At 47.5% G+C, this 20,486-nt stretch overlaps 1 protein-coding gene across 1 annotated transcript in view; it reads left to right on the forward strand.

Moving 5' to 3' along the window:
• Positions 1–20,486, forward strand: part of LOC124790833 (enhancer of split M1 protein) — a 63,122-nt gene that overhangs the window by 38,176 nt on the left and 4,460 nt on the right. The window contains exon 2 of the mRNA XM_047257814.1: positions 18,726–18,890. Within this exon, the coding sequence (XP_047113770.1) occupies positions 18,726–18,890 (165 nt within the window). The remainder of the gene's footprint in view (positions 1–18,725; positions 18,891–20,486) is intronic.

A 20,486-nucleotide genomic window follows, 5' to 3' on the forward strand; every position in this document is an offset into this window, starting at 1 on the left:
AGGTTAGTTAGGTTTAATTAGTTCTAAGTTCTAGGCGACTGATGACCTCAGAAGTTAAGTCGCATAGTGATCAGAGCCATTTGAACGAAACAACGTGTGGGACGGGCCTCAATCCTATCAAACAACTTTCGCAACTGCTGCCTCACTTTCAATGCCTTTGACTTCAGTTAGAGCGGTTTGGTTCCGTACACGTTGTAGCTAATTGTACTTTAACCCGACGACTCCAGAATTTTAAAGATGGTATCTCGATCAATATTCAAAGAAGCGTTTTCTAAACCTAGAAGTGGTACAAATGTGGTTTTGTTTTTCTTCAGCATGCCTTCTAAGATCAATCGTGGGGGCAGTATTGCCTCGCATTTTCCAACGTCTCCGAGACACATAAAGATCCTCCTCTCGGTCGGCTTCTACCAATCGCTCCATCCTATGTAAATGTATCCATGGAACACTATAAAACCTAGCATAATTAATTATCAGTCTGGATATAACCACTAGCTATCAACGAAACACTTTATTGTGACTCTTGATTCTGACAGTCGCTATACGATTCATTTCGTTTAACTGTCCATGAGCATTACTGTATACGCTATCTTCAGACAGAAACGCGAGTAACTGCCAGTAACATCTCGCCGCGCCCTGAAACTCAGTCAGCTTCCACAGTCGTACTGTGATGACTGGGTGTTGTGTGATGTCCTTAGGTTAGTTAGGTTTAAGTAGTTCTAAGTTCTAGGGGACTGATGACCATAGATGTTAAGTCCCATACTGCTCGGAGCCATTTGAACCACAGTCGTGCTAGAGGCACTTGTCAATAAACACGCGATTGGCGACGGATTAACGGCAGCCATAACAGCAGCTTTTACACGGCTGCGCAATGAACTGCACCTGTGTAGGCCTTCAGTTCGATACGAACACGAGCGATAGTTCGCCGTAGAAACCGTGTTTTAAAAGGACAAAGAAGCATATCAGCCATATAGAATACTTCTGAGAGTTCTGACAGATATGGGATCTAGTTACGGGGAGATACAACGGAAGATTCCAGTCTTTCTGGAGTCAGGAATTAAGATCTGTCCGTTGCTTTTCGAAGGCAGGAACAGAGAGAGCGAGCAGTCTCATAGTTCCGAAAGAGGTAAACCTCACTTGATTCGTCACGGGACATCGACACGACTGAAAGGCTTTTTACTAGATTGTGTGTGGTGTGCTAAAACTTTGTTTGCCTCCAGGACAGCCGTCGGCATTCTACGCCTTTATCCTGTAAGTTGGTAAGCGTGCTACAAACAGCGTGCAGAATGGCCTATAGGTGGCAGCACAGTGCAGATGCACACATACCGTCGCAGTATAAAGATGGCCGCCCCACTTGCGACTTGCACCAGGGAAGAACAGCGTTCTCTGATTCGGTTTTTGCGTAGTGAAGGTGTGAAACCTATTGAAATTCATCGACGAATGAAGGTTCAGTACGGTGTTGCATGTTCGTCACAGCAGCAAGTCTACGAATGGAGTAGGAACTTCGCAAATGGTGTGACTTCAGTGGGAGATGCTCCTCGTCCAGGTCACGCACAACGAGTTGTGACTCCACAGAACATTGCAGCAGTTGAAGCCATAGTGAAGGAAAACCGCCGAGTGACACTGAATGACACTGCATCATGTTTACAGATTAATCATGGGTCAGCACACCACATTGTGCATGATGTGCTCCAATTTCACAAGGTGTCTACAAGATGGGTGCCACGGCAGCTGACTCCTGAAATGAGAGAACGACGTGTAGATGCTTGTGAAGAACTTCTTCGGCGCTTTGAACGAGAAGGTGATGGCTTCCTTGCAAGAATCGTTACTAGGGACGAAACCTGGGTTCACTTTCACCAACCGGAAACGAAGGGAGCGAGCAAGGAATGGTACCATTCCTCATCACTAAAACCAAAGAAGTTTCGAACAGAACCATCAGCAGGGAAGGTTATGCTGACTCTCTTTTGGGACAAAAAGGCGTCATTTTGGAGCATTACATGCCTAGCTGGACCACTGTCACCAGTGCATCAAACACAGATCTCCTGAAAAAATCATCTGCAGTCTGCAATCAAATCAGAGCCACGTGGATTGCTGTCAGCAGGTGTCCTTTTGCATGTTGACAATGCTTGGCCCCACACTGCCCGTACAACAGTTCCAGCAATCACAGACCTACATTTTGAGTGTTTTCCTCATCCACCATACGCACCAGACCTTGTCCCAAGTGATTTCCATGTTTTGACTACTCAAAGACGCAATGGGAGGTTCAAATGGTTCAGATGGCTCTGAGCTCTATGGGAGTTAACGTCTGAGGTCATCAGTCCACTAGAACTTAGAACTACTTAAACCTAACCTAAGGACATCATACACATCCATGCCCGAGGCATGATTCAAACCTGCGACCATAGCGGTCGCGAGGTTCCAGACTGTAGTGCCTAGAACCGCTCGGCCACTCTGGCCGGCCGCAATGGGAGGAAAGAAGTTCCGTTCTGATGAAGAGGTACGCCACGTGGTGCATGAGTGGTTGTGCTGACTATCAAAAGAATTTTTTTCTAAAGGAATTTATGCACTTTGTAAGCGCTGGAGAACTTGCATTGAGCGTGGGGGAGATTATGTTGAAAAGTGATACAGCTTTGTACCACTTCTGCACGATAAATAGCATTTAAATAATGTTTAGGTTTTCATTTGACTCACCCACGTACACCTAAAATTCTTTAAAAATATTTTCCTGATTTTTATTTTTGTGTTATAGATTGGCATGTCAAGGCAGAAAACAACTGAGCTAATTATGTGAGATACTGTGTTGTGGGTTGGCAGGAGAGCCAACACCGGGTACTAGAGGAAGCCGAAAGGCACGCGTTTTAGCTCACGCAGGCTGCTGTGAGGTCTGGAACAGGACAAGGAATTTAGACTTTAGAAAAACGGACGTAGCTGGTGGAATACTTAACTTTAATCCATAAATGATGAGCATCGCTCTTGACTGTACATGATTCAGTATTAACAGTAACTGGTAATGGCGCCTTGCTAGGTCGTAGCAATGGCGTAGCTTAAGGCTATGCTAACTATCGTCTCGGCAAATGAGAGCGTATTTTGTCAGTGAACCATCGCTAGCAAAGTCGGTTGTACAACTGGGGCGAGTGCTAGGACGTCTCTCTAGACCTGCCATGTGGCGGCGCTCGGTCTGCAATCACTGATAGTGGCGACACGCGGGTCCGACGTATACTAACGGACCGCGGTCGATTTAAAGGCTACCACCTAGCAAGTGTGGTGTCTGGCGGTGACACCACATTCGTTCCCCGCAAATCGGCGCACGGTTGTGGCATAAGGCTTCCGCCCGCCGTGGGGAGGACCCCATGTTGACGTATGCGACGAGGTGGGGAGCCTAACAACAGGCCAGGCTGTGCCGCCCGCACCCTGCCATTCGGACCGTGGGGAGCTAGGAGACGCCTGAAAACCTGCTCCAGGGTGCACGCCAACATGCGGTGTATGCACCCGCAGAGAGACAGGAGGGGCCGAAGGGTCAACCTCCATCGGGCCGGGGCACCCAACGGGGGAAGACGACATATGGTCTGGAGCGGGCAAGAGTTCCATGTCAGAGGACAACTGGTAATGGGAAGCGATCGGCGGCGCGTGACCCAGGGAGGCGCCCGGCAGTTGCAGCGACGCGTCCACTGCGGGAGAACAGGCGGCGGCGCGTCGCCATGGGGCAAAATGGAAGGCAGCGTCGGTAACACCTGGGGCGGAGGCGAGCCAGTAGATGGGTCCCCAGGGCGCTGACCGGACGGCACCGTCGCTGAAAGCAGACGGGGAGCGGCAGAGCCCGTGCGACGACAGAGGCGCAGCTGATTGAGATGCCGAAGCACCTCACCAGAGGCCCCCAAAACCAGATACATAGCGCGGCCGAGGCAGCGAAGAATGCGCCCTTCGAGCCAACGCCGTGAACCTCGATACTGACGGTAGTAGACAACGTCGCCTGGGGCAAAAGCAGGTGTCTGCTGCTGCACAGGAACCTGATGCGGCGGATGTAGCAAAGACATCAAGGTTCAATGAGGGCGACCGTGGAGCAACTCAGCCGGCAAGCGACCATCTCGGGGCTGAATGTGATAAGAGGACAAAAAGAGCAATAACGCGTCCTCCCGAGAATGCGACTCGTTCAACTTCAAAATCTGAGACTTGAAAGTCCCGACCAATCATTCAGCGGCACCGTTGGACTGTGGCGAAAACGGCGCGGACGTCAGATGTTGAATACCATTGGCCTTGCAGAATGACTGAAATTCTGCGGACATGAATTGTGGGCCATTGTCGGAAACAATAGTCTGTGGAAGACCTTCAATGCAAAAGATAGCGGATAACGCTTGGATGGTGGCAGATGACGTCGTGGAAGACATCTGGACAACAAAAGGAAAATTAATGAATGAATCTACCACAATCAACCATCGAGCATTCCAGAATGGACCAGCAAAATCGATGTGTAAGCGTTGCCAAGGGGAAGTGGCTTTTGGCCATGCAAAGAATTTCCGCGGAGGTTCTGACTGTTGTTCGGCACACACTGTGCAAGAAGAGCACATACTCGTAATCGCGGCATCGATTTCGAACCAAGTACAGGGCTGACGAGCAAGTTGTTTCATTCTCACTATACCCCAATGCCCTTGGTGGAGAAGCTGTAAGACAGAGGACTGTAACGAACGTGGGACCACGACCCTGGACTGATCATTATCTGAACGCAACAGCAAAACACCAAGTCGTACAAAAAGTCTCTCCTTGTGAGCAAAAAATCGGCGAACCAACGGATCCCCGATCCGTGACTTTGACAAGGGCCATTCCGTAGCAACAAAACGCAGAACGGTAGCAAGGACAGGTTCGGCAGCTGTGGCTGGAGCTACCCAAGGAAAATCAATCGGAAACGATTCGACCACGTCATCAGTTTCCGAATCAATGAACATGCAAGCAAGTTGGGAGGAATCGAATGCTCTATCGTCAGCAACAGGCAAACAAGACAACGCATCGGCGTTTCTGTGCTTAGCAGTGGACCGATACAAGATATCGTAGCGGTACTGCGAGAGGAAAATAGACCAGCGAATGAATTTCTGCGCTGTACGTGGAGGTACAGGCTTGGTCGGATGAAAAAGCGATGTCAAAGGTTTGTGGTCTGTGATGATGGTAAAGTGACGACCATACAAGAAATCATGAAACTTTGTAACACCAAATACGAGAGCCAATGCTTCTTTCTCGATCTGTGAATAATTCCGTTGCGCAGACGAGAGCAATTTGGACGCAAAGGCAATAGGGTAATCATGCGATCCATCTTTCTGCGCAAGCACAGCACCGATCCCGAAATCCGATGCATCCACCATCAACAAAAGGGGCTTCTGGGGATCGAATGGCGTAAGGAAAGTATTGGAAAGCAACGCCGATTTCAACTGGCGAAAGGCGCGTTCGCATTCCGTCATCCAGACGAACGGAACACCTTTACGGCATAAGCGATGAAGCGGAGCTGAAATGGAAGAGGCCTGTGGAACATATTTGTTATAGTAATTTATTTTTCCCAGCACACTCTGTAGCTGCTTCAAATTCTGCGGCGAAGGCAAGTCTTGTACGGCCCGGAGGGGCTCTGGACTGGGATGTATGCCTTGGGCATTGAGTACATGTCCCAGGTAGGGTAAGTCACGAGCAAAAAACACACATTTGTCCTTCCGCAAGCGAAGACCATTTTGTCGCAAGACCTGAAATAATGTTCTGAGATTGGCTAAATGTTCTTCTTCCGTCTGTCCGGAGATCACAATATCGTCCAGATAGTTTGCTGCAGTAGGGACCGACGCACAAACAGTTTGTAGATATTGCTGAAACAATGCAGGGGCGGATGCACACCCGAATGGCAGTCGTTTGAATCGAAACAAACCAAGATGCGTGTTAACCACCAAAACGCGCTGGGATTCTTCGTCCACCGGTATTTGCAAGTACGCATCTGCTAGGTCCAACTTCGAAAAATATTTACCCGGGCACAGTTTGTCAAAAAGATCTTCCGGGCGGGGTAAAGGAAAACTTGCAGTCACTAGTTGTGGATTTACTGTTGCCTTGAAGTCCACACAAAGCCTCAATTTTCCGGAAGGTTTTTGCAAAATTACTAAGGGTGATGTCCAGAGAGAAGCCTGCACACGTTCAATTACACCTTGTGATTCCAAATCGTGTAATGTTTTTGCGACCTCATCACGCAATGCGTGGGGAACATTGCGCGCTCTGAAAAATTTCGGTTGCGCATTTACTTTCAGTTCCAAATGTGCTTTATAGTTCTTAGCGCAACCGAGGCCCAGTGCAAAAGTGTCTACAAATTCTTCACATAGACGAGAAACACTGTCTGAAGGCACAGTCTGGTTCACTGATAGGACCTGATTAACTATGTTGCAATAAGGCTGCACTGTCCTAACACAGGGAGCTCGTGACCTGAATAGGCAGTTAACAGTTGCTGCACACAACGGAGGTGTGCCCAGCAGTTTGTAAGTGTCTTTATTGATCAGTGAAACTGGAGCCCCAGTATCGAGCTGGAATGGTATCACTTTGCCGTTAATGTCCAAGTCCACAAAAAGTTTATTGTCCTGCTGACGACAAGAGCGACTGTCTTGTGCAGCGTGAACTGACACTTGTACAAAATCACTTGTGACTTGACGGGAGTTCCTGCGATGTCGACGCACACTATTTGTGGGACGAACACAGTCACTGTTAGAGAGAGTGGCACTGGGCGGAGTGGCATGAACTATATGAATTTCCATGGGTGATGCTTCACGAGCCTGAGTATCCTTGGTTCGATTCCGATTCCGGTGCAAAGCAAAGGGCCTGGAATGGTTTTGAGCTTCCGATCAGAGCTTTTTGTGGCAAACACTTTGAACATGTCCTTTTTTACTACAGTAAAAGCAGATAGCTTGGTGTGATGGACAATTCTCACGCGAATGTCTAGTAGCACACCGCGGGCATGATTTTAGCACTGCATTTGCTTGCCGGCGCGTTACACGTGGCTGAGGGCCTGGTGGCAGCAGCGCAGTCGGGCGCGAGGACTGTTTACTGTTCCATGCAGCTCGCCCGGCGGGCCGGTTAACCTGACACACAAGTGGCGAAGTTTCAAATGATTCCTGAGCAAAGTCAAGTGTGTCCTGCCGATCCAATATGTCCATCACTTGTTGAAGGGAGGGATTGACTAGTTTCAAAATCTGTTCCCGTATACGAACATCAGAAACGTTCTGTGCAATTGCATCACGCACCATAGTATCTTAATAAGGGAGTCCACATTGACACTCAAAAGCACAATCCCTAGTAAGGCCTTGCAAGGTTGCAACCCACTCCTGATTAGTCTGACCTGCCGTACGTTTTGTACGAAAGAAGGTATACCGTTTCGCAACTACATTGACTGATTCTTTGAAATATGCATCTAATGCAGACAAAATTTCATCGTAGGACAGAGTTGCTACGTCGCGTCGGGGAAATAATTTGACTATCACACGGTACGTGTGCATCCCTACGGAGGACAACAAAAAAGGCTGCCGCTCGTTACCTTGAATTCTGTAGGCGGCGAGATGGAATCCAAATTGGCGTGACCACTCCGTCCAGCTTTCCAGTGCAGCATCAACAGGACGAAAAGTTGGTGCAACTGCATGTTGTGGCCCCGTTAGCGGTGGAGCGGCGGCTGCCGCATCGTTTTGCAGTGCACGTTGACCCTGGACGAGCTGTCCAAGGGCATCCAGCAAGGCCTGCGTCTGCTGATTCTGGAAGCGATAAAATTCGGACAGTACATCTGGAGATGGTGGCGAAGCCATTACACAAGTAAATCAGGGCAGTATAGTTACGAACGCGGTGTTGCCTCGTCGCCAATGTTGTGGGTTGGCGGGAGAGCCAACACCGGGTACTAGAGGGAGCCGAAAGGCACGCGTTTTAGCTCACGCAGGCTGGCGTGAGGTCTGGAACAGGACAAGGAATTTAGACTTTAGAAAAACGAATGTAGCTGGTGGAATACTTAACTTTAATCCATAAATGATGAGCGTCGCTCTTGACTGTACATGATTCAGTATCAATAGTAACTGGTAATGGCGCCTTGCTAGGTCGTAGCAATGACATAGCTGAAGACTATGCTAACTATCGTTTCGGCAAATGAGAGCGTGTTTTGTCAGTGAACCATCGCTAGCAAAGTCGGTTGTACAACTGGGGCGAGTGCTAGGAAGTCTCTCTAGACCTGCCGTGTGGCGGCGCTCGGTCTGCAATCACTGATAGTGGCGACACGCGGGTCCGACGTATACTAACGGACCGCGGCCGATTTAAAGGCTACCACCTAGCAAGTGTGGTGTCTGGCGGTGACACCACATACTGAAACTGAAATCTTTACGTCTTTAACTAGCATCGTTAATCACAACACAATAAAACAGAGTTATTGGAGGTGACATTCTTGCGCAGATCGACAAGTACTCTAGAAGAAATCCCATAAAATGACCTAGTCACTACACGGAATAAATGTCGCGGAGTATAGAGCCTTTTCCTCTTTATTTCAATACCAAGGCATTATTACACTTTCGTACCAGTTATCATTGGCCGCATTTTGTTCAGTGCCATTTCCGCTGCGGGGATTTTCAAGCATTTCCGCTGCCAACTACAACTGACTAATGCAGGTTAATACGTCAGAAATACACAAACCTCATAAAGAGTCAGGATTTACTCTTCCTATTTTTATTTGTAACAACCATACGTCGTGTGTAATATTCGCATTCAACACTTGATTGTTTAACTTGCGACCATTATATTAATACTGAGCACATCTTTATCACCGCTTTTTAGCCTCTAGTAGCTCTGTATTAAGTTCTGAACTCTGATGTTCTGATGATGGGCTATGCCTGAAATGCGCAAAAAAAACGGGAAAAAATAAAAACAAAAAATTAAGAAATTCGCTCTCGTTATTGTCGGCGAGAGAGCGGTAATAAGGATACGCTCAACAGCTGATTATATTTTAGAGGATGCACACAACTGTTTCCTATGTTCTGAGTGTTTAGGACGAGAGAATTCACTGGTCTCCCATTATTACATTCAAATGATGATACAGAAAACAAACTTGCGACATGACACATAGATCACCTTTATTCCAACAAACGGTGAGATACGTAATGGGTTCTGCTCACAGAGGAGATCGCCAGGCTGACACACGCGTCCGCGCTCGCTGTGAACTCTCGGAACTACCAGACTGTCCTGAACAAAGGGACACATGGAAACAGACAACAAATACAGTTTGCAGGACTTCTGTCAGGGAGAACTCTGTGCTGGAGCGGCAAAACTGAGTGTGAGAGCTCAACAGTGGATCGTTCTTTCTCATCGACAACGTTGCCTTTAGAAACAAGAAAGGGTCATTACAAACGGAGCACAACCACAAATAGGACAGGAATGGGGAAAGAAACTGACCATGTGCCTTTTCCAAAGGAACTGTCCCATCGTCCATCTCAGTCTAGTTGATCAATGCGATCTGAACCCCGCAGACGTGAGCCCAGTGGCTCAATAAATGCGCCGCCACGCTCCGGTACCGAGCCTGCAGTTTTGTTGTTTTGTTTTCTCCGCCGCTGATATAGTAATAGTGGGAGCAATCACTGCAAAACTCTGATGTCTTCTGGTTTCTTCCGATTCCGCCCTGAATGAAGTCAAGACATTCGGAGAGTAGCGTGAAATATTAGGCGACCCATTGATGCGATATTCTTGTGGCCGAATATCGGATGCAATTCCCTTGAATATTTCAGTTGGTGTCGTAACGACTACAAATAGTTTGCTTATCCATTATTCACAAAAATGGATTAATACTTTCTTGATAATCTCGTTACAGTCTTAATGGTGAAACAAATTGTATTCAAATGTGACAAGATTAATAGTTGTGTTTTGAAACAGGATGAGACTTCGTACTTTGAATGACAACCCCACTGATGTATGTTGCGTGAAAAATACACTGACGGAAAAAAATCACTGCACCAAAAAATAATCAATGTAGAGCACTGTAATTTTGGGAATACATTTGTCTATGTAACATACACTAATGGCCATAAAAATTTCTACACCAACAAGAAATGCAGATGATAAACGGGTATCCATTGGACAAATATATTATACTCAAACTGACATGTGATTACATTTTCACGCAATTTGGGTGCATAGATCCTGAGAAATCAGTACCCAGAACAATCAGCTCTGGCAGTAATAATGGCCTTGATACGCCTGGGCATTGAGACAAACATATCTTGGATGGCGTGTACAGGTAGAGCTGCCCATGCAGCGTCAACACGATACTACAGTTCAGTGACTGGCATATTGTGACGAGCCAGCTACTCGGCCACCATTGACCAGACGTTTTCATTGGTGAGAGATCTGGAGAATGTGCTGGCCAGGGCAGAAGTCGAACATTTTTTGTATCCAGAAAGGCCCGTACAGAACCTGCATCATGCGGTCGTGCATTATCCTGCTGAAATGTAGGGTTTCGCATAGATCGAATGAAATGTAGAGCCACAGGTCGTAACACATCTGAAATGTAGCGTCCACTGTTCAAAGTGCCGTCAATGCAAACAAGAGGTGACCGAGACGTGTAACCAATGGCACCCCGCCGGCCGGAGTGGCCATGCGATTCTAGGCGCTGCAGTCTGGAGCCGGGCGACCGCTACGGTCGCAGGTTCGAATCCTGCCTCGGGCATGGATGTATGTGATGTCCTTAGGTTAGTTAGGTTTAATTAGTTCTAAGTTCTAGGCGACTGATGACCTCAGAAGTTGAGTCGCATAGTGCTCAGAGCCATTTGAACCATTTTGAATGGCACCCCAACCCTTCACGCCGGGTGATACGCCAGTATGGCAATGACAAATACACGCTTCCAAAGTGCATTCACCGCGATGTCACCAAGCAAGGATGCGACCATCATGATGCTGTAAAAAGAACCTGGATTCATCCGAAAAAATGACGTTTTGCCATTCGTGCACCCAGGGTCGTCGTTCAGTACACCATCGCAGGCGCTCCTGTCTGTGATTCAGCGTCAAGGGTAACCGAAGCCACGGTCTCCGACCTGATAGTCCATGCTGCTGCAAACGTTGTCGAACTGTTCGTGCGGATGGTTGTTGTCTATCAAACGTCCCCATCTGTTGACTCAGGGATCGAGACGTGGCTGCACGATCCGTTAAAACCATGCTGATAAGATGCCTGTCATCTCGACTGCTAGAAATACGAGACCGTTGGGATCCAGCATGGCGTTCCGTATTAACCTCCTGAACACACCGATTCCGTATTCTGCTAACAGTCATTCGATCTCGACCAACGCGAGCAGCAGTGTCGCGATACAATAAACCGCAATCGCGATAGGCTACAATCTCACCTTTATCAAAGTCGGAAACGTGATGGTACGCGTTTCTCCTGCTTACACGAGGCATCACAACAACGTTTCACCAGGCAACGCCGGTCAACTGCTGTTGTGTATGAGAAATCGGTTGGAAACTTTCCTCATGTCAGCACGTTGTGGGTGTCGCCTTGTGTGAATGCTCTGAAAAGCTAATCATTTGCATATCACAGCACCTTCTTCCTGTCGGTTAAATTTCGCGTCTGTAGCACGTCATCTTCGTGGTGTAGCAATTTTAATGGCCAGTAGTGTATTTAACTGGTTAACATTGCAAGACCACAGATTAATGTAACAGCGAGATAATCCATTGCAAATGTGAAATGCTGGTACATTAATAACCGGAACAATCGCGAAAATGTTAAACGTAAGCATTGTATCGCGCATGCATAATGTTGTACAAGTGTCGGATGTTAGGCTGCGGGATTGAGTTCCACGCCCTGGAATGCTGTTCGTGAATAGCAGCGCAACAGGTCGACTCACCGTGTTGTACACATTTGCAGTCAGGGTGCATGGGATAACCACGATAGTGCTCCTAATGTCATAGGAAATCTCACCCCAGACTATGACTCCAGGTGCAGATCCAGCGTGTCTGGCACGCAGACAGGTTGTTTGCAGGCCCTCAAGTGGCCCCTTTCTCACCAACACACCGCCATCATTGGGATCGATACAGAATCAGAAAACGCAACAGAGCTACACCCTGCCCTCCAATGAGCTCTCGCTTGGCACCACTGAAGTCCCAAATGGCGGTGGTTTGAGGTCAGCGGAATGCATGATACAAGGCGTCTGGCTCGGAGCTGCCCTTGAAGTGACCGATTTCTAACAGTTCGTTGTGTCAATGTGGTGTCAACTGCTGCTCAAATTGCTGCTGCAGAAGCAGTACGGTGCGGCAAAGCCATACGCCGAACACGATGTTCTGCCCTCTCTTTAGTACCATGTGGCCGTCCAGAGCCCGGTCTTCTTGCGACAGTACATTTTCATGATCACCACTCCTACCAATCATGTACAGTGGCTACATTCCTGCCAAATCTTTCTGTAGTATCGCAGAAGGAACGTCCAACTTCTCGTATCCCTACTACACGACCTCGTTCATACTCAGAAATGTGTTGATAATGACGTATCCGTTCCCTTAAAGGAATTCTTTGTAACACCCCACCCGTCACTTATCTGGTTTTGGTGTGTGTTCACCCCAGGCAATTGACTAACAGATCAACAGAGACTGCAAAACTGCCGCAATGTCGGATAACGCAAAGAAAGTAATAAGGCCCTGCGACTCTTGATTGAACTGCGGTGGCAGTGTTGACGTTAATTGATTCAGAATTGATCCCTTTTAATTAAAAAGGGGTGCACATTGATGTTATATTCAGCTATTGAACACCACATGAGAATGTTGAACATAAAATTAATTAATAAAGTGACTTGGGATTTCAACTACTTGATTAAAACAGATGCAGACGATTAGCACAGATTTATTTTAATTCACGACCTTCAATCATCACGTTACATGACTCTCCTAACAGGCAGTGGTAATAAATTGCGTTTGCGTGGAGTAAAGCGCGATAAATCAAAAGTTATTCCTATCGACTGACCCAGGCGTAATGCGAAGAATTCTACAATACACGGCCCATGAAACCCTCGTGGAAACTTTGCCGACGTGATCCAACAAATTAATCAGTGGCCGGAGAGGGCGCAATATCACCGAATTCAGCGTGGCGGAGCGGCGTCATTGTGTGGACGTCGGCCGACCTCGTGGTGCTGCAAGGCTGCGCTCGTCTATTCACTCCTAGCTATCTTGCTCAGTACATAGCTGAACCAAAACTTCCTATCTCCAAGCTCAATCGTTCCCTTTGCTAAGTCCTAAACTGCAGAGATGCTCACTCTTTCTCAGGCAAGCTGAGTCAAGAACGCCACGTCCGCACTCTAGGCACGCTGGGAACGGAAGAGCCTTACGGGGACTTCTCCCAGTCCGCTCTTCGCCTCGGTTTCCCCTCCAGCAAAATCACTTACGCCAACTGCAGCGCAAGTCGCGTTAATTGACTTCTAATCAAGCTGCGGGCCTACGGGGTATCGTCTCAGTTGTGCGACTGGATTCGTGATTTCCTGTCAGGAAGGTCGCAGTTCGTAGTAATAGACGGCAAATCATCGAGTAAAACTGAAGTGATATCAGGTGTTCCCCAGGGAAGCGTCCTGCGACCTCTGCTGTCCCTGATCTATATAAATGACCTGGGTGACAATCTGAGCAGTTCTCTTAGGTTGTTCGCAGATGATGCTGTAATTTACCGTCTAGTAAGGTCATCTGAAGACCAGTATCAGTTTGCAAAGCGATTTAGAAAAGATTGCTGTATGGTGTGGCAGGTGGCAGTTGACGCTAAATAACGAAAAGTGTGAGGTGATCCACATGAGTTCCAAAATAAATCCGTTGGAATTCGATTACTCGATAAATAGTAAAATTCTCAAGGCTGTCAATTCAACTAAGTACCTGGGTGTAAAAATTACGAACAACTTCAGTTGGAAAGACCACATAGACAATATTGTGGGGAAGGCGAGCCAAAGGTTGCGTTTCATTGGCAGGACACTTAGAAGATGCAACAAGTCCACTAAAGAGACAGCTTACGCTACACTCGTTCGTCCTCTGTTAGAATATTGCTGCGCGGTGTGGGATCCTTACCAGATGGGATTGACGGAGGACATCGAAAGGGTGCAAAAAAGGGCAGCTCGTTTTGTATTATCACGTAATAGGGGAGAGAGTGTGGCAGATATGATACTCGAGTTGGGATGGAAGTCATTAAAGCAAAGACGTTTTTCGTTGCGGCGAGATCTATTTACGAAATTTCAGTCACCAACTTTCTCTTCCGAATGCGAAAATATTTTGTTGAGCCCATCAGAATAAAATAAGAGAAATCAGAGCTCGAACAGAAAGGTTTAGGTGTTCATTTTTCCCGTACGCTGTTCGGGAGTGGAATGGTAGAGAGATAGTATGATTGTGGTTCGATGAACCCTCTGCCAAGCACTTAAATGTGAATTGCAGAGTAATCATGTAGACGTAGATGTAGAATTATGCGTCGCTTCCCAGCGCCGACCAATGCCTGCTCTGGGAAGTGAACAAATTCCCACAAAATTTCCCTTCCTCTGTTTAGCTCCTCCCAGGCCACCCATCAAGGTTAACGTCTGCACAAACACCAATTTTTCCGGAATTCTGACTCCCAGGAGAGTACTTCAAATTCCTCAGTCCTACGTTCTCATCGGAGGCCGGCGTATTTCATTCTGTCGCTCTTCACCTGATTTACTTCAGACTCTGCGGACTGTGAATTCAGCGTGAAGTTGCTATAGTCACGAACACGCATATTTTGACCTCTGTTGACCGCTCCACCGTAGCTTTGCGCTGCTTTCTCGCATGTTTCCCTGAAAACGGGACGACGGACATTTATCAACAGGCGTACAAGTTCTCCGTCTGCTTCCCGGTACACCAGCATGGGGTCAGGGTCAACCACCCATGCTGTGACTCATATTAAGGCGGCTGGAGGCCACGCCGCGTTACCGCTTTCTCAGAGCTTGAGCCGCCCTAAGCTGCCTATTGTCGCTTCCCTTCGCCGTTCCCCAGCCGGCCACGGTCAACTCTAAATACTTCCCTGGGGTAAACTAGCGTCCAGTAAATCGACTCGTTTCCACAAAGTTTTCATGTCGTGGGAATTACTTTAAAACCATCACCCGACATTAATTATTCCAATATGTCCATACTATACCCTCTACAAGATACATTGTGCCTTGTCAGTCATTTTGTTCAGCCCTACTGTTCGCTCAACGTGACTTAGGTGATCTTTAATGACTTCATGTAAGGGGCATAGTTCTTGCCATCTTACATCTTATGTGACTCGTAGGAAATTTGGATATCGTCTTTCAGATGTAAAAGCACGCATTCCTACGTTCAAATGGTTCAAATGGCTCTGAGCACTATGGGACTTAACAGCTGTGGTCATCAGTCGCCTAGAACTTAGAACTACTTAAACCTAACTAACCTAAGGACATCACACACATCCATGCCCTAGGCAGGATTCGAACCTGCGACCGTAGCAGTCGCGCGGTTCCGGACTGCGCGCCTAGAACCGCGAGACCACCGCGGCCGGCCCTACGTTCATTTACGTCGCACGACTTTCATTGGTGCTGCGATTTGTTCTGTCAGTGTAGTTCGGGCGTGTTAGGCCTAAATGTATGTGATGTTCCTAAGTAGAGCTTCAGCGTCACAGGTTCGTTTGCCTATAGAGGCAGACATTAAATAGTGACAGATGTGACGTCCATGAGCCACGTGGGGTAGACGTGCGGTCTAAGGCGCCTTGTCGCGGCTTGCGCTGCTGCTCCTGTCGCAGGTTCGAGTCCTGCCTCGGCATGGGTGTGTGAGTGTGTGTTGTCTTTAGCGTAAGTTAGTTTAAGTTAAACTGTGTGTAAGTTTAGGGACCGATGACCTAAGCAGTTTGGTCCCATACGACTTACCACAAATTTCCTTTCATGTCCCCAAGAAAACAAAAAAGTTTTACAATCTTTGTGGACGTCAGTTATTTATGATCTTCGCTTTTTATCAGTAAACTAAGAGTGTAAACTTTTATGGCTCAAATGGCTCTGAGCACTATAGAACTTAACAAAAATGGTTCAAATGGCTCTGAGCACTATGGGACTCAACTGCTGAGGTCATTAGTCCCCTAGAACTTAGAACTAGTTAAACCTAACTAACCTAAGGACATCACAAACATCCATGCCCGAGGCAGGATTCGAACCTGCGACCGTAGCGGTCTTGCGGTTCCAGACTGCAGCGCCTTTAACCGCACGGCCACTTCGGCCGGCAGAACTTAACATCTGAGGTCATCTTTCCCCTGGAACTTAGAACTACATAAGCCTAACTAACCTAAGGACATCACACACTTCCATGACCGAGGCAGGATTCGAACCTGCGACCGTAGCAGCCGCGCGGTTCCAGACTGAAGCGCCTAGAACCGCTCGGCCACCGCGGCCGGCGTAAAATTTTATATTGTTTATTTACAAAACAAATGTTTCAGTACTTGGTGCGGAGGATCGCAACGCAAACAAACTTGTTTTACACGGTTGCTTCGCGAAAAATATTTGTTGTTTTCTAGATGGATCTACAGACCTCTGTCGTTCTTTTCGATTAAATTTGGACTTAAATGTAATGGCAGGTTCAAGGTCAACATCGATATCGCGGCGCAACACCACTTCCGGGCGAAATGTGCCTGTGGCTCTCGTTGTCGATACAAACAGAAGGTAGTGGATCAGTGTGACTTCAGCAGATGTGCTGGATGCCTCGCAGATGTGTGCGCGAACCGTACCATCAAATCAGTAAGTTCGGAAGAGGGTACATCATTGGCATGAGAGAATGTGACGCATCCATCACGGAAACTGCTGTTCGTGTGCCACAAAGAGTTTCGGCAGTGCAACGGGTGTGTGCAGAATTTTTCACGGAAGGCCATAGAACACGACGAGATGAGTCAGGTCGCATCACCTAGACCACTCCCCCGGCCTCCTGGAGAAGATCGACACCTCATCCGAATGGCATTGCAGGACAGATCTGTACCCTCCTGAGCTCTGGCGCAATAATGGAACAGTGCACACTATCAGGGGTGACAGTCTATCGCATTTACTATGGCATGGGTGAAGTGTGCGTCGTCCACTTCTCTACCTACTTTTGACGAAAGTGCAGAAACATGCTAGACAGCGATGGTGTATGGAACGACGTCACTGGGGACAGGAACGGCATCAAATAGCGTTTTCGGACGAATCCAGGTTCTGTCTGCTTGAGGATGATGGGCGCATTTTGGTTCGACGCAGACAGAGAGCGAGGTATAACAGTGATTGCATTCGCACAAGACATACAGCGCCAAGGCAACGCTTTATCGTGTGGGGTGCTACTGTATACAACCAGGAACCACAGTTGGTACGTGTACAGGGCAATGAGACAGGTGTGACTACATGAATGACATCCTCCGACACGTAGGATACCCTTTTGACAACATCCCACAAGCCATTTTTCAATAAGACAATGCACGGCCACATGTTGCTACACGAAAACATGCCTTTTTGGTGTCACAGGATGTCAGCCTTTTGGCCTGGCCCGCAAGATCACCAGAGTTGTCGCCAGTCGAAAATATGTGGGTTATGGTGAAACGAGGAGTTCAGCGCTGTGACGCAGTGCCAGTGGGATGTTATCAGAATGGGTCTCATACATGTCATTCACGTAAGTCACACAGGTCACAGTGGCCTGGACATGCACCAACTGTCATTTGTGGTTCAGTAGCGCACCACACGATGAGGCATTGACGTGGCGCTGTGTGTCCTGTGCGAATGCAATCACTGTGATACCGATACCTCTGTCTGCGCCGAACCAAAATGCGGCCATGATTTTCAAACAATCAGAACCTTGATACGTCCTAAAACACTACTTGACGCCATTCCTGTTCCCAGTGACGTCGTTCCATACACCATTGCTGTCTAGTATGTTTCTGCACTTTAGTCAAAAGTAGGTAGAGAAGTGAACGACGCACACGTAACCCATGCCATAATAAATGGCGACGGAGTGTCACCCCTGATAGTGTGCACCGTCCCATTGTTGCGCCAGAGCCGAGAAGGGTACAGATCTGTCCTGCAATGCCATTCGGATAGGTGTCGATCTTCTCGGGGAGGCTAGGGGAGTGGTCTGGGTGGTACGACCTGACCCACCTCGTCTTGCTCTGTGGCCTTCCGTGAAAAATTATGCACACACCTGTTGCACTGCCGAAACTCTGCCCCATACGAGCAGCAGTTTCCCTCGTGCCAATGATGTACCCTCTTTCGAAATTACTGATTTTTTTCGGTACTGTTCGCGCATACATCTGCGAGGCATCCAGCACGTCTGCTCAAGTCACACTGGTCCTCTACCTTCGGTTTATAGTTACGAGAGCCGCAGGCACATTTTACCGGTAAGCGGTGTTGCGCCGCGATACCAATCTTGGTCTTGAACCAATGGGCCAGCATGGACCAAATGCCAGTCATACTAATGTACAAGTTCTCTGAATATGTAGAGCCTATCTTTAGTCGTTCAAGTGTTCTGTATTTTCTGAACATGAGTTTCTTATTAGATTTCACGATAAACTGCTCTGGGCACACTTAGCTAATATCCATTACATGTTCTGGCTTTCACAAAACTGATACTGATTTAATACGACTGTATGTTTCACAAGACTGGACGTGCGTTTCATTTGCAAAAAAGTCTTTATAGGGATTTGAGGGGGGCAGCTGGCCTTCTGTGGCCCTCGCTGTGTACGCCCTTGTCCGTGTCTCTGAGCGCTGACTCCTGTGTTGCAGCGGCGCTGCTGGCGGCAGCGCAGGCGCAGCAGCTGGAGTCGTGCCTGGACTTCTGCAAGAACGTCTACCGGCCGGTGTGCGCCGGAGACCCCGCGGGCGGGACCTTCACCAGGCAGTTCCGCAACTCCTGCGAGCTGCGCAGCTTCAACTGCCGCAACAAGACCAGTCAGTACTGCACCTAGCAGGCCTTACTGCCACAACCATTACTGCAGCACCTAGCACATAGTCCCAAGCCTTACTGCTCCAGTTGCTGCAGTAAGACCAGTTAGTACAACACCTACAACACAGTCCACAAGCCGTGCTGCTTCAACTGCTGTAGTCAGACCACTATTGTTATACCTGACACGTAATCTCCAAGCCCTACTTCTGAAAAAGCTGCAATAATGACAATCAGTACAGCACCTAGCAAATACTCCAGTCTTACTGCTGCAACAAGATGAATTAGTACAGCACCTAGCAGATACTCCCCAAGACTTACAGCACACGTGATAATAAAGAGCAAGTGAAGCCGCCACAGGTGCTATGGCAGGCTCCTTAAAATTAAAAATTAGCATTTCACACTTGTGACGAGAGCTACTATCCAAGATTTAACAAACATGTTGGAAGACGAATCCCTTTGCAACTGAGTCATATAACTGAGACCACCTGGTAGAACCCACTGAACTACAACCATCAACGCATGTTGAAGAGAGACAGTAGTGATTCAGGCGCTTGTAAGTCTCTCTGTCCGTGTGGAGTTTTCAGGCGGTGAATTCCACGGCTTGGATGGTTCCGTGGACGTTCATTTCGAATAAACAGGGAAAGTTTAGACAAGGGAAGGTATTTTTAGGTCTCGACTGGGCTGTTCAGACATTTCTAGATCTTAGGTAATCAGTATTATCTTGGCGAAATCAGGAAGTCTCTTATATCGGTTGCTGAGCCTAATGAATACCGTGAAAACATTATCAGAGTTATAAATGAAAAATAAAATAGTGTGTATGTTTTATAGGATTAATTCCTTTAGCTAACAGGGTTTCGCCTTAGAAAACAATAGACAGACTTTAACTGACTATCGTCGTCAAAGAAGCTACAATAATTGAAAAGCAACACAAGAAAGATGTTACTTATCTAGACTGAGATGGGAATCCGCAGTAAATGTAGTCTTTGAAAGTGCAGCGGTAATGCACAAGGGTAAAAAGTTGAACAGTAAATAAATATAAAGCGAGCAAACCACGAAAGACATTAACACTAAACTCGAGAAACACTGCATATACAGGGTGAAGCAGGGCGACTCCTCACATGCCAGCGATAAAAAATGTCTCCCACAAAATTTCGTTGAGCGAGTACATTCGGCAGAAAAAGGACGTTAAAGAGTGGCAACCTGACAACACTGTAACCACTTGTAGGGTAACTGCCTCTGTCAGCACATCTGAGTCGTGTTGTATAGTTGGTGCAGTGGATAGAGTTTTGGGTTAGCACGCTGCACATCGACGGTTCGATCCTGAATTTAAATATATGTTTTTTATTTGATAAATGTAGTCCAGGTGTTACGGTACCTGGCCTCTTAATCGTCAATAGCGATTGCAGCGGGTCCTATAAAACAATTCCACTTACTACAATCGTAGAAATGGAAGACTGGTCAGCTTTGAAAGAAGCCTTTTCCACGTCGTGGGCGTGAATTTATTTTCACCACTTCATCTGCTAGATGAGAAACCTGTTTTCTTTGTATCCTCCTCCAGTGGTCCTGTAGATTAGTACTAACTATTATTCCTGCCTCGTTCA

Source organism: Schistocerca piceifrons, chromosome 1 (genome assembly GCF_021461385.2).
Source record: "Schistocerca piceifrons isolate TAMUIC-IGC-003096 chromosome 1, iqSchPice1.1, whole genome shotgun sequence".
Taxonomy (NCBI): domain Eukaryota; kingdom Metazoa; phylum Arthropoda; class Insecta; order Orthoptera; family Acrididae; genus Schistocerca; species Schistocerca piceifrons.